This window comes from Varroa jacobsoni, unplaced genomic scaffold, assembly GCF_002532875.2.
Source record: "Varroa jacobsoni isolate VJ856 unplaced genomic scaffold, vjacob_1.0 scaffold_1104, whole genome shotgun sequence".
NCBI lineage: Eukaryota > Metazoa > Arthropoda > Arachnida > Mesostigmata > Varroidae > Varroa > Varroa jacobsoni.
The window spans coordinates 933,049-947,180 of NW_019214006.1; the positions used below are offsets into that span (position 1 = coordinate 933,049).

Sequence of the window (14,132 nt, forward strand, 5' to 3'; positions counted from 1 at the left end):
ATATATAACGGAACATCATTAAAAAAATATTAATTTTTTTTTAATTGTATTAACGCCTGTCAACCTGCGCAATGCAACACTGTTTTGTTTAAACAGACATGTTGCATTGGCAGCATGTTTATTTGAACAAAACTTCTTTACTGAATGCCACCTCTAAGTCAAAACTTTTCTATGTATCTTTTAATTGTATTGACGAAAGGAAGACTATTTATGGCTGTGAAATATCTCAGTAAATAAAAAGCCAAAAATTATTATACAAGTATTTTTAAGGACACGTGCCTGTTGTTGCTGCTGGGCGTCTTGCTGGGGATCAGCCCCAACACCTGAATCAACCGATGCGGGCCCCACATCGGTACCGTTTGTCGCTGCCGCCGGCAGAGACGGCAACATCGCCGCAGTCATATATGAGCCTAAGAAAGACATAGTTTTGTCATGTAATAGTTCATGTCATGGCTTGCCTTTAAGAACTACCTCAACATTAAGTGGACCGCTAAATATAGCTAGCCTATTATAGGCATTGCTAAGATGGAAATAAGCAACCGGTGACAGGACAGAGAATCGCATAAAGTACCAAATAGGATTTCTTTGTAGTCTTTGTACGACGAAGTACGACGCGGTATAATCGACAGATGGCAACAAAGGTGAATAGAGCGAGTTTGGGTGAATTCAAGAAAATGGAACATCAGCCAAAGCGGTGGCTTGAATGGTTTAACGAAATATCCTAGTGAATAAAAAAAGCGCTTCTATAGGATTAAGGTAAGTGCAAGGTAAGTTTTGACATCGCATAGTTGATATGAAGTTCGTTCTTAGCACTCTTTTCATAATTAATCCGTGTTATGTGTATTTAATATATGTATAGTTGCTTTGAGTTCTTACCGGCGGCAGCTGCAGCAGCAGTGGCCGCGGCGGCATTGTAGTGCTGGACGAGGTGATGCTGCGGGCCCGGCGCGTGAGGCGGCGCTTGCAGACTCAGCTGCTGCATTTGCTGCGCCAGTTGGCCGGCGGGGCCGAGACCAACGTGGGCGGCATAGAGTGTTGCTCCATCGAGGGTGGCCGGCCCGAAACTATGTGGATGGGCACTCGCATGTGGTCCGTGCGGACCGTGTGGTCCTGAGTGGGGCGCAGGACCCGAGTGGATAATGTACTGAGCTGGCGCCGGCGGTTGCTGTTGACCAGCCATGTACGCCCCCAGGAGTGCGGGATCGCCTGCTACTCAAATACACACGAATAATACGACAAACAAAGAAAGTAAATAAAGAAAGAATAGAAGTATCGCGTCGGACTGCACACAACAGTGGCTTTAATTAACATTAAAAAGAACGCACATAAACTGGTCAAGAAAAAGGAGTAGGTAGCATGGCTTGACTTGTTGTATTGTTCAAGAAATTACATTTTTCGATTTGTGTTTCCGACGAGGTACACAACTCCGTGGATGGATATGTTATATATACAATACAAATGTACTGCTGAGAATCTAAGGCAGCTATTTTCGTTGTAACATGAAAGTTTCCTTGCAAAATTAAACTAGTTGCGTGTTTACTGCAGTCGACTAACTTTGTTAGTAAATCATATATACATCTAATAACCACGGTCAGTATGACCAAAAGTCGTATCGAATTTTTTATATTGGATGCTCGGAAATGCGACTTAGCTCAGCCTAAATCGTCCAAGTGCGAAACAAGTAATTGGACTGGTAATCTCTGCCCTCTAAAAATTAAATCTGCTTAAAAGAGACAGCTGCTATTCATCAATCATAAACATTCTAGATACTTACTGTAGATTCCATTTGCTTGCATATACTGAAGGGCACCGCCAAGCTGGAGAGCGCCCCCGGCCAGCTGAGGATGGGGCGTCCCGTAGGGCGCCCTAGCCTGGGGGGAAACATGGAAGCCCGTCGTTTGCACTAGCCCAATGGGCGAGTGCTGCGACACAAGTCCATCAGCGCCGTACAGTGCGGCGGCCTCGTCGGCGGCGCGCGGGGCCCACTGGCCACGGCCTCCGTGGGCTCCGTGACCGCCGTGAGCCCCGTGGTGGCCGGCGTGTCCGTGCTCCCCCTGCTGACCTGAGGCTGGGCCACCTCCATTATGGTGGACCATTTGACCCCCGTGGTGTCCTCCGTGATGGCCAGAACCTTTCGCCCCTCCTTCGTGACCAGGCCCGCTTCCATTATGTTGGCTGTGGTGGCCCACATGGCCACCATGGCCTCCCATTGGCCCGTGTCCGTACCCGCCTTGCATCGCTTGCTGCTGCTGAAGCCTGCAGCAGCCCAGAAAAAAAGACGTCAACGAAGATGGGTATTACAGAAGATCGAACAGATATATCGAAAGTAAGGGTGAAACGAATAGACACATAATGAATAGTTATACGAATAATGGTAATGGCGATTATTGTATATACTAATGCTTGTGAATGACTAACTGAAATAATAATTAATGACGGTGAAGATTTGGTGTCGACGAGATATATATCTAGTTATGATAATATTATCAATGTTGAAGCGAGATATGGATATCTTGCTTCAATATTGATATTAGATTTCATTATTCAACAGATTATCATATGACGAATGTGTGTACATATGTTTTTCAGTACTTATGACACAATAGATTGCGCTGTTGAACTTCATCGACACAAGCTAAACATTAGCTGATTTGATGTATAGTGTGTACGAAGAGGTATATAATAAAAAAATTAATTATAGACAATAGCAGCACGTGGCCTTACTTGTCGATGCTGTGAACGTACCTCTTTTTGTTACCGCCGTCAGCGAACTTGACGAGCAGGCCCTCGGTGCTGCCGTGCAGCGTCTTTCCGTTGAAGAGATGGATGATGTGCTCGCACTTTTCCTTGCTCTCCATCCGCGCGAAGCCTACACCTCGGCTTTGCATGTTCGCGTCGCGGAGAATGCGGGTCGAGATGACGCTGCCATGCTTCGACAGCATGTTCTCCAGGTCCGTCTCGGACATGTGCGCCGGCAGGTTGGCTATGTACAGGTTTGTGGGATCCGGCTCGATCTGGCTGTTCAGGCTCTGCGAGGACGACACCTACACCACGTCACACGACGGCATCGACCAGAACACGACCAGAGCACCCACCAACCAGACCACGGCAAGCGGCACAGTAGTTCGGGGCCAGCAGAGAGAGCAAACCGGTCGGTCAACTAGCTATCCTATGCTGACCGTTACCTAGCTAGCTAGCTAGCTAGCTAGCTAAGCCGTCTTCGCGGCAAGAGGTCTGGCAAACACGGCAAGCAGCTATTCCATTCCCAGATGCAGTAGCTGCTGTACAAGCCATGTCAACGGTGACACAGTAAAGTGGTAACGCTGTGCGCGACCAATGCGATCGTCAAAACAATCAAAGGGGACACTCGTAGCAGACAGTGCCTTATACACACATACAGACTAGCAGAGTTGCCGATTGAATTTTGAAAACTGTGCATGGCTGTCCACTAAGGTACGCTGCGCTAGAAATGTAGTCATTAGTCGGTTGATTAATGAGCACTTTAATGTAGAAAGAATGTAATTTGTATTTAGCAAAAGTGTGAGCTAAAAGCAGCGACAGCAGTGGAGCAAGATGCAACGGCTGTTCGCAGTTCTGTGTGTATGAAGATTCTGTCCGTACAGGTGCAGCACATGAATGCTTGTTATGATCGCCGAATCTTTTTTGTGTCACCTCCATGGCCCAAGCGTTTGCGCATGCCACAGCCTCTTCCGCGGTCAGCCATTTGACATCAACAACAACAGCTGCGCACATGCCAACAACTTCGCCGCGATCAGCGGCACCAGCAGCAGCTGTGCATGCCACACACACATCTCCAATAATTTTTTTCTTATCTAACTCATTATCTCTCTATACTTTGGCCATCCGACTCAAAAAAGTGGTGCACATGCCACGCCGCTGCGTTAGCTATCAGTTCAGCGCCCTGCCCTTTTACATGCAATTACCCCATCATAAATTTTGTATATATATATTTTTTTTGCACGATAATACTACCTATACGATGCAACAATAACCTACGCTGTAAGTAAACAATTGAAGTTGCAGGTTAGAAGGCATGCCATGCTTGACATCGTGCCCTGTATAGGCCTGCTTGACACCTGCGACTGCCACTGTGCATGCCAAATTGCTTGCTAATTCACATCCATTGTAAACGACATACAAGCATCCAAATATTTATTAGGACCCAGCTTTATGAAATCGGCGCGACAGTTGTCCCTTGGAAACGAGAAGTCAAGCCCATGTGACACAACCCCATGTATCTGTAATATAGCTACTGAGAATTTGGCAGGTGGTTGCAGGATATTGCTGAACAAAAAACTACGTTCAAAAGAACGACCTAAACACAGATTTGTTTATTTTTCACTAATTGGTAAAATAATCAGTGTTCTAATAATATTCGCTTCCCAAATACTTGGAAGGGATATATTTGTACCAATGTGAGGCCCATATAAATAATTATCAAAAAAAATGAAGATATCAAAACACCCGACTTAACCCAGAAGTAGATTTCTTTCTATATTCCATATGAATTAATTTTGTCTCGTTCACTAGCTTGATTACCTTTAACTGTAATCATTGACAAACAAAACAAATTGCAATGCCTTGAGCAGGCACTCCTCACCAAGAGACATTCTCTCCCAATGCGCCGCTCTTGAGCTCGACACGCAGTTATGACAATAACTAAGTGTCGTGACGTCTACATTCGCATGCTACGACTTGCCTTGGTATTTCTAAGCAAGCAGTCGGAACAAATATGCCACACTGCGTATTGGATTCTAGCGCACGGCTGCTGGCGGCCTCAGTCGACACACGTCTCTTTTTGTGTGACAACAACCTGGCAACTGCAGCAACCTGCTCGTGCTACCTGATATAGGCTACATGGAGGCACTAGAGAACGCTGCATGCCATGCTTACGAACGCATCACTGGCATGTCGAACGGAGCCCCCACCACTGCGATGAGGACATTCGACCACGGCTCTACCAACGTCACAAGACACACGTCGTTACGTAGATACGTGCGAACACTCATAGCATATATATGTGCACATATATATATTTGGTCAGCAATAAAAAAATAATTTTCTGACTTAATCATAGATTTCACTTCTTTTACCTTTCTATTGTATTAAGTTTTTTGGCAAACTAGGTGGTCAATTTACAAGTTAGATATTTGCGCGATACGTTAGGAAATCTATTAGTAAAATTGTAGTACTTGCGACGTACTCTGCTACAACAAAACAAAAATTAATCAAATCGAATCTTTTGTTCAGAATTATTCTTTTCTGAAGACAAAAATCTGGACGTATCGACTAAGCTTTTGGTATGCTCTAGTTTAGTATATCTGTTCACCCTGGGCAAAAAGGTTTATTTTGAAATGAAGTGCACATCTGTCAGATCTAAGTAGTATGCTGCCACAAAGGCCTGGTCAAAGTTAACTCTCTGCTCTTCACCAACAAATGTGCCACTTGATAGAAAACCGATAAGAAAGAGACTCTTGTATTTTGGGTCCTCTATTTGTTTACCGCGACTCACCTTAGCCATCTGTGCCTGGATCCCTTGCGACAGCAGAGCTTTAACCGCGCTTTCGGCTTCAGCCGCCGTATTAAAGTCCACGAATCCGTACCCCTTACATTTTTGTGTGTCCTTGTCGAGGATCGCTTTGGTTGAGATTATCGTGCCATAACTGAAGTAATGTACACGCAAACACATATGATCAAATAGTGAAAAATAGATTGCAACAGACAAGAACAATGGGACATCCCAAACCATTCATGAATACATCGTATAAACATCTGGTTTTTAAAGGGAAGTGTTTTAGGCAGGCAAGAATATTTTCTGGTCATCGAACTAGTTATGATGTACTTAGCCTTCATTATCAACATTACAGAATATATTACACCCTTGAGTGATCGTTATGAAGGAAGGCATTGGCAGAAATAGTACAGTTTCATCTTAAGATAGATTTACTTGTGAATTTATATTACTAAAAATAACGTCTATTATCAAAATACTTCTGACTCCATCGGAACAGCGAGCAATCGACCTATTGTTATACTTATGATAGCTATAGCCGTGACAATCAATAACTTGATGCAAGGTGACACGCTACCAAATGAACCAATGCAACCAGCTCTCGTTCCATTGCCGGGCCATCTACGTTACATGATTTCCCCTTCGACCATCGACTCAACTGAACAGCGTAAACTTCTTGGTATAACCATACATAAAACATATCTGCATTCCGACCTATGTACTAGACCCTGTTAATGCTTTTTACGACGTTTCAGCGCATTGTAGAGCAATCGCATGTTTTTTATGTCTCGTACATTATACGTAGACATCTGCAGGAAAAATTACTTAAAATGTGGTTGAAAGAAGGTCTGCGTCACTCTGCATCTCGGCTCATTTGCGTAAAATACTAGATACACTGACAAGCTACTTTCATCTGTGTTACTATGGGCTGGTACACCTTCATCCTGGAGTGTGCTGCGCTGTATATTCTGTCAATTGATTGAATATTGTTTACGAGTGGGCTTTTTGCTTGTCATCACTCTCCCTGGTCCACTTCTTTGTTGTTACTACAGTGACCAAATAATCCACTGAAGGTAAGCGCAGGCCAATCTTTGCGGATGGCAATCATCATCCATCAGTTTAACAAATAGGATTTATTTTCGCGTAGGAATGACACACACTAACCTGGTGGAATTGAATCAAGCGTCAACAGTCCTAACCTAACAAATTTTTAATAAGTACGAGTGCTCGTGATATTATTACATTGGAAGACCAATGATCTTTAATTCGATGACCAATATCGCGGCTTGCTAAAAGTCAACTTACGGGAGACAGAGGTTATACAAGTCGCGATCAGTCGTGTTCTGCGTAAGTCCTTTAATGTAAAGATTAGTCTTTGACAACTCTTGCGCTTGCTGGGGTCCCGCCATACCAGCGAGACCCGCCATTCCGGGTTGTCCAGCAACGGCGTGTGGACCGAGTTCCTGACCGGCGTGGCCGCCCGGACCCTGTGGGACCTGAAGTGCCATAGGGTGACCGTACATCGCCTGTGGGATGGCCTGCGGATAACGAACTTGCGGCGATGAATTCTGCTGGTGGTAGTAGTAGTAGTGTGTTCCTGCCGGGGCGGCGATTAGGCCAAGTGTGGTCTGGCCGCCAACCTCTTCGCTGGTACCGTTTACGTACGCCCCTCCACCGCCACCACCTCCGCCGTTCATCTGGTGACTATTCGCAACCATCTGAAATCAAAAGAAGATAGACGATAACAAGCAACAGTTAAATGTTTCTTGCAATTATAAGCAGACAATATAGATGCATGGATTCGTTGTATTTTGATGTGGAGTGAGCAGACAAATGCCGCATCACTCAGGTAAGCATCAGAGATATACGAGAGCTATTAATACAGAATTAGTGTTACAAAAATGTAAATAGAGATTATGTGGCCGTGGAGTATAATGCAGAATAACAGAATAACTCACACGCTTGAGTTAGCGGCATTATGTCTGTTCTTAGGTGGGTTTCTGTAGGTTTCTCGTACTCCACCACCGATGTCTGTTTTACTTCACATAACGTTAATCGTCATTGTACTGAAAATGGCCACGACCAAGTAAATTTTCATTATTTTGTTTTTAAAAGGAAACTTGGTCTTCTGGAGAAGATTCGAAAGATGAGAAGCAGTATATTATATTGAACAGATACTCCCAAGACAGCCATTGCTACGACGTAGCTGGCTAAGCAAAAGCTCTCCACCCAAAGAATAATTTCAACAGTTTCTTCCCGCAGAGTACAATCCGCAACAATCAAACGGAATACCAGTTCGTCGCAAAGCAGATTTATTATAATATCATTGGACATGTCGCTTTCTATTGATATGTTATGAAACCATTCTTTTGCTCGTTCACACACTGCTCTTTATGTCTCTGTATGCGCTGAAAAACAGAGCAGTACATCAGATATTCCCACTTCTTAGTTTTGCTAACACTTTTTTCATCTAATGCAACATAGTTTACGCTAATCCAAGGCTTATAGTAAAACTAAATACTAAATAATAGTGATGATGAGCCCACAAAAAGGATCTGTTTGTTCTAATGACCCATCGCTGCAAACGGTACCTAACACGACGGTATCTCATTACGGTAGATATGCTGGATACATTGAAATCCGGAATTGTAGATCTCAGACAAGACACAAATACAATAGCAGGCTTATACTCACATACAGAAACAATTCGAAGCTGTACAACAAGCACCTCAGCTGGTTCATCAAATTCAACTACTCTTTCATTATGAATTATTAATTTCCCATTCATATATAAGAAGAGTAATTCATCGCTTTGTTTATAACCTTGACCTTGTATATATAGTAACAATATAAACTATATATAGTTAAGACGTTGACACATGCTTACTATGTTAAAATCTCTGATCTTTTTCAGTCGATGACATTTATGCGGAATGAAATTTCGCAATGCGTCCAAATCGTTTCACTCCCTCCTCATAATGCAGTCATCTCAAGGAATAGCATGTCATGCAATGCATGGCAGCACGCTGAAAATTCGGGAGTACCTGCGGTAAAACGAGACCAAAACATGTCTTCAAAACCGGCAGACGGGGCAGCTAACAATTGTAACTTCTAGCCGGACACGGACGCCATTTTATAGATACTGATATGACACTTAAGTGACACGCAAAACGGAGGCAAGGATCAAGTAAAATGCGTACAAGGCATGCACACATGTTGACCAGAACAATTATACAGACTTTAAATTTGTTTTATTTTTCCATAGACAGATTATAGTGAATTTAAGCCTAATCAGCAACAACGGTAGCTCTTCAATCATACTTCAATTGCCAATTGAAATGGCTAAAACAATCGCCAGCATGTTTCTACTTGTGACGTTTTCACATACAAAGTCGTAACTTGTAAGCTTTCTCAGGCTTGAAACCCCTATCGCCCTCCCAGATGAATGCGGCACGGATCAGGATACATAAAGTAATTTTCTTAGAATCTGCCCATTGAGCACTACTTTACGACCTGTGTAACATCAGTTGACTGTCGGAATTTAGGATCAATGTTGGCTCCAATGGTAACGGTACCTACATTAGAGCGCTATAGTTTGCCATACTAAAAATCATAGCAGGTAAAAAGAAATGACAACCGAGTTGGCATTGCGCAGGTTTTTTTCTTAAAGTATAGCATTAAGACAGAGCAAATAGTCGAGCTAATCACAGAAGAAATAAAGGCACGAGTGTCTCAATTTGACGCATCTGTGCGAGGAATTATGAAGAGTGGATGGAATTATTATTAAGAATACGGCCATTGGATGCAAAGAACAAGTTAGATCGCAGTACAAATACGCATACGAATTCAACTACCATTTCTGCAAAAGGTAATAAGAAATTTGAGTCGCAGCTTTTATTGAGTATCACATGTTTTCTACCCCGTAAGACTAATCGATCCCATACTGGAAGTCAAGTACCCTTACATGAGAATCGCAGAACGAATAAAACAACGCTCGAGTCGTATGATGCAAAACTCATGCAATGAGCGCATATAAGTGTACGATGAGTCAGCAGTAGACAAAAGAAGATACGATGTCAGGCAATGGAAAATGCGCTACGGCTTGATCAAGAGGCACGATTCATTCGCCGCCATTTCACCACTGTCGGCGCTGGCCTGGCGATCTGTTCGGCCATAGTGGACTCAATTTGCCTCACATGCAAAACATTGTCTTCAAAACCCTTCAGGGCCATTCTAGAAACACACAGGGTCCCATTCCTTTTGCGAAAATTCCGTTTCCGGATCCTTTCTTTAACTACTAAGTCGACTATCGGAAGTCCCCCCCCCCCCCCCCCTTTCATCCATGTGAAAAGTGGCAACAGCGAGCGCTTCTCCCGGCTATCGTTCGCGCCATTAGCACATGGCACCACTACTAGTATCTCGTTGAGAGCGAACTGGCGACATTCACGGCTCTCGTCGCTTTGACTCGTTCGCCCGCTTTGTGGTAAATGTGCCTCCATCTATCATTGTAATGCCATTGGACAGTATTATTCTGCCGTTATTGTTGCTGTTACCGCCGTTGTTATTCCCGCCGATGCCTGTCTGCTGGTGATCCACAGACAGGCAACTGCGCGCCAAGAGAGCGATGGACCAAATGGCGGGCCGGGCTGTACCGGACCCGGGCAGCTGCCAAGTGATGGTTTTGTTAGCGAAAGTGGCGGCGATGGCGACAGCAGCGGCGTTCGCCGCTCCCGCCGTACTGGCAGGAGCAGCAGCCATCGCTACCGCTACTGCACCCACCAGTTACCAGTGGCTCTAAGCCACCATCAATGGCTTGCAGGTGCTGCTGACAATGCTAGCGGGCCACCATATTACAATACTGCCGCCGCAAGGAGTTAGTCACCCTGTTAATGATTATGATGATAATAGAGCTGGTAAAGTCCTTCAGTGGCGCACAGATTCCGCTGTCGCCCTCATGATCGCCTACACCACCCCCTGTAGACAGCACCATAAACAAAAACGTCCGATAGCGCAACGAAATTGAAACATCTTCTTACCAAGTGGAGTTTAAAAAGCTAGCAGTTCTTTCGTGAATTTTTTCGGATACACCCCTTTTCCTCGGTGACAATGGTGACAGGAACGTTGGCAGAAAAAGTATCTCGTCAACATCCGTACAAATTAAACACACTACACCCGATTCCATTGTCACCGCTTAAGTTTGCCCTTTACCCTCTCTCCCTGTTCGAAAATTAGTCTGCCGTATCCGATGCGCCCTGTCACAAACTCTCCAACAGAATAAAAGCTTTAGAAAGCGTATTTGCGCAGGGGATGTACACCGTGAGCATAATGAAGGGACACCAAAAAACACTTGAATACGCGCCTTAGCACACGCACAGATACATGGGAGACAAGGAAAAGGCTAACACGCCCTCTTTGACTTCAGAGGCTTAGAAACCATGGATTCTGGTCGGTGTTTTAACTCTCGTTCTTATAAGTGGTGAAATCTCAACACATTAAGGAATTAGATGCCGTGTTGAAACGCACTCACTCAGTCGCTTGACATAGTAACCCAGTGAGTCAGTTAAAGGCCCGATCACTACATGAGAACTTCGTTCTCCCACAAACTTCATTTCACACCTTAACAGGGATGCTTTTTTTCGTAAAAATCGACATTGATACCGGCAGGCGAAGAAACTGATTTCTTCTATTTAATCACACCTGTTGCCATCGAAAGGGCTTGAACTATCCACCCCTAGCTTTCTGTCGCAAGAGATTAACCGTCTTAGCTATCGTGCTGTCAAACGGTGTCCGCCGTTTTTAAAACGAATTGCACGAAGAACACCGCTAATTTCTCGTCGACGAATATCTGACGAGTATCTCTTTATAGGCGAAAATGGCAAATCAGCTGTCCCACATTATTTGGCCAAGATCGGCAGGTGCTCAACAGCCGTCTATAAAATGTATATGGAGCGCATGCAAACCGATCCATTTGGTCCTAAGAAATTGTACTTTTTTTTTTCAGATGCGCCCTCTCCACTGGTTCGCCGTATAGTAGATGAACTACAGGATCAGTCGTAGATGAATGAAACCAGTAATCGGACGGACTATCCGATGATAGTCAATCTTCACTCAGCCGGCAAGGTATCCAAACAAAAACGACATTTTCGTTTTCATTCATTCAATCAGTGGGTCGATCATTGGTTTTCTCTTTATGACAGCTCCTTTCCGATGCTGCTGCCCCACCTTTTCCAGCGCCGATAGTGTCGGCCCGATTATACGCGATGTCGGATGGGAGAGCCCTCGATGCAGCCTGAAGCTCCCACACCATCGTATATAAACCAGACGACAGTTTTCAGCCAACAAGGAAAACACCACTAACCAATACGCTCCATTGCTGAACGTGCACATAAATCTCATCAGGCACAGATCTCTCACACAAACGAGATCAAGAAGATCCGGCGGTTGATTTTTGTCATGGGGCCAACAACAGAATCGTTCGCCGCCATCACAACAGAACACAGCAAGCACTACAGTGGTGATGATTATGCTAATGATGATGATGATACGAGAATGAGCAATATCATTACATTAGCAAACGATGATGCTAAGAGGTATGGATAAAATACTACGCTACGAATTTTACAGGTGTATACTCTATAATATACTTCTATGGTGAATGGATTAAGGGAGAGAAGCAACCAAAAGCGAGAGAGGTCTAGCACACTCGAGCTTTACTTGTGATACGATTGAAGTACGACCGAGCCTGGCTAATTCGATGGTTGGTTCGCGTTTTTTTGGGTCTGGCTTTTGCCGCTGGGATCGTAGCGAACACAGGGAATTGAAATAGGTACACCCAACACAGACATTCGGCACATCTCGTTTCTCTTTCGTTCACTCGTTCGTTTGTGAAAAGTGTTTTGTTCAGGCGTTCTCCGTTCGGCCTGCTGCGGCCTGCCTGCCTTCCCGTCTCATGTCCAGTTTACTCGGATTACCCCCTCCGTTTCTTTCGTTTTAGGGTAGGCTGACTAACTGCTTGCTATCGTTTAGTACAGACCAGCGCCACCGGCGGGTTAGCTGGTTTGCCTAGCTGCCTGAGTCTGGCTTATTGCCTTCCTTCTGTTGCCGTTTCGCTTGCGCGTCCAGCACGGATTGACTGACTGGCGGCATTTGGCGTCGACAACTTCTGATTCGACGCACTAAAAACACTCACCGGCGATTGAGCGGTTGTTGTAGGTCCTCTACCTTCGGTCAGAGTCGGCTTTCCGCGATTTGTCTGTCCATCTTGCCTCTCTGTGTAACACCACTACTGCTGCTGCTGCTGCTCACTGGTTCCCTTGGCTGCTACTACAGCTGCGGCCGCTGCCTTCTTCTGCGTAATCGGTAAAACTCCGAATCGTTCGTAGTCCGGGCCGGCGGTCCGCGACGTTTACGATGGCCCTACGCCTGGATTACCGCCACCTTCACTGTCCACCGCACCGCCCAGACACAAGCCCGACGCACGAGCACCAGCGCACAACTGTACAACAACTTCACTCGGCAGCAAAATGGGCCGATTTCTCAAAACCTTCGGGGCCTAACTACTACTATCTCGCAAATATACACAAAGTAGCGTCCCTAGCAGGGAGCGGCCGAATGCTGGTGGCGCAAACCAAAATGGCCGTCGCCGCCAGCTGATTCATCCTCTGAAGCAGCAACACATTAGGCGGCCTGGCGGTGAACACAAAGCGCGCGCAAACTTGAATCTCAGATCAGCGGTCCGTTGGGAAGAAATCGCGATGGCGGGCTGGGCTCGTTGTTAGTTGATAAAAAGAGAGAGAGAATGAAAACGAACAAAAAATTTACTGACAAAAAAGTCCATGTTTAGCAGCAGCGGTGGCGATGGCGCTGCCGTTGTCTGTTGTCGTTTTTTTAAAGAGTTGGGAAGAGACGATTTTTTCACTCACAGGCGCGGTTAAGCGTTTGCTGAGAGGGGAATAGAAGCTCTACGGCAAACTCTCAGATCTTTGAAATTAAAAGTTATTTCTCATTCGTTCTCTCCTTTCTAATTATTTTGATGATTTGGCAGATTAGAGCTAGTTTTGTTCTTAGATTTATTCATATGGAAAGAGGATGTTAAGGACCGCTTTGATATTTCGGTACGGTAGACAACATTCTACCGGTAATCAGTACGAGTGCTGTGTGAATAGAACTAATTGCCCTTATTCCAGGGAGCTATCGCTTTTAGTTCAGCAGCAAAATTAGATTGAATCTTACTTTTATTTTTAAGTTCAGTTCAGTTTTTAATCCTATCCTATTTATAAATTTAATTTCGTTATTATTTTTATTTAGTGCATGTTTTATGCATACACGTCACCCCAGTACATTCGTGCATGAACAATGTAATCACGCGATTAAGGGTGTCCAGTTAGTTTTTGCGTAGTAGCAGTAAATAGCTAACGCAGTTGCTACAAACATCCGTACCAACAACATCGTCCTCCTCCTGGCAAAAATAACCAATGAAAGAACAAAACAATGATGTCATATTTCATCTCTTTTTGCCGTGCCCTGATAAGCAGCATGCGCCTTGATCTTCAAACCGTCTCTTTAAAAAAAGAACTGTCATTCATTAAATTTCCTTCTG

General features: G+C 44.6%; 1 protein-coding gene across 4 annotated transcripts in view; it reads right to left on the reverse strand.

Annotated features, from left to right (window-relative positions):
* shep (RNA binding motif single stranded interacting protein alan shepard) overlaps window positions 1-13,117 on the reverse strand; it is a 21,798-nt gene extending 8,681 nt beyond the window's left edge. For 2 of the 4 annotated variants that reach the window (XR_002684187.2, XM_022844244.2), the window contains exons 1-7: window positions 12,723-13,117; window positions 6,839-7,251; window positions 5,534-5,684; window positions 2,746-3,044; window positions 1,775-2,256; window positions 877-1,209; window positions 280-410 (exon numbers count right to left, since the gene is read on the reverse strand). Coding sequence is in view for 3 of the 4 variants with exons in the window: in XM_022844244.2 (XP_022699979.1) it covers window positions 280-410; window positions 877-1,209; window positions 1,775-2,256; window positions 2,746-3,044; window positions 5,534-5,684; window positions 6,839-7,251 (1,809 nt within the window). In the remaining variant the exon portion in view is untranslated. Of the gene's footprint in view, window positions 1-279; window positions 411-876; window positions 1,210-1,774; window positions 2,257-2,745; window positions 3,045-5,533; window positions 5,685-6,838; window positions 7,252-7,491; window positions 7,600-12,722 lie in introns of all 4 variants that reach the window. The other 2 variants (XM_022844246.2, XM_022844247.2) reach the window with 2 other exon arrangements.
* Between the last annotated feature and the right edge of the window lie 1,015 nt (window positions 13,118-14,132).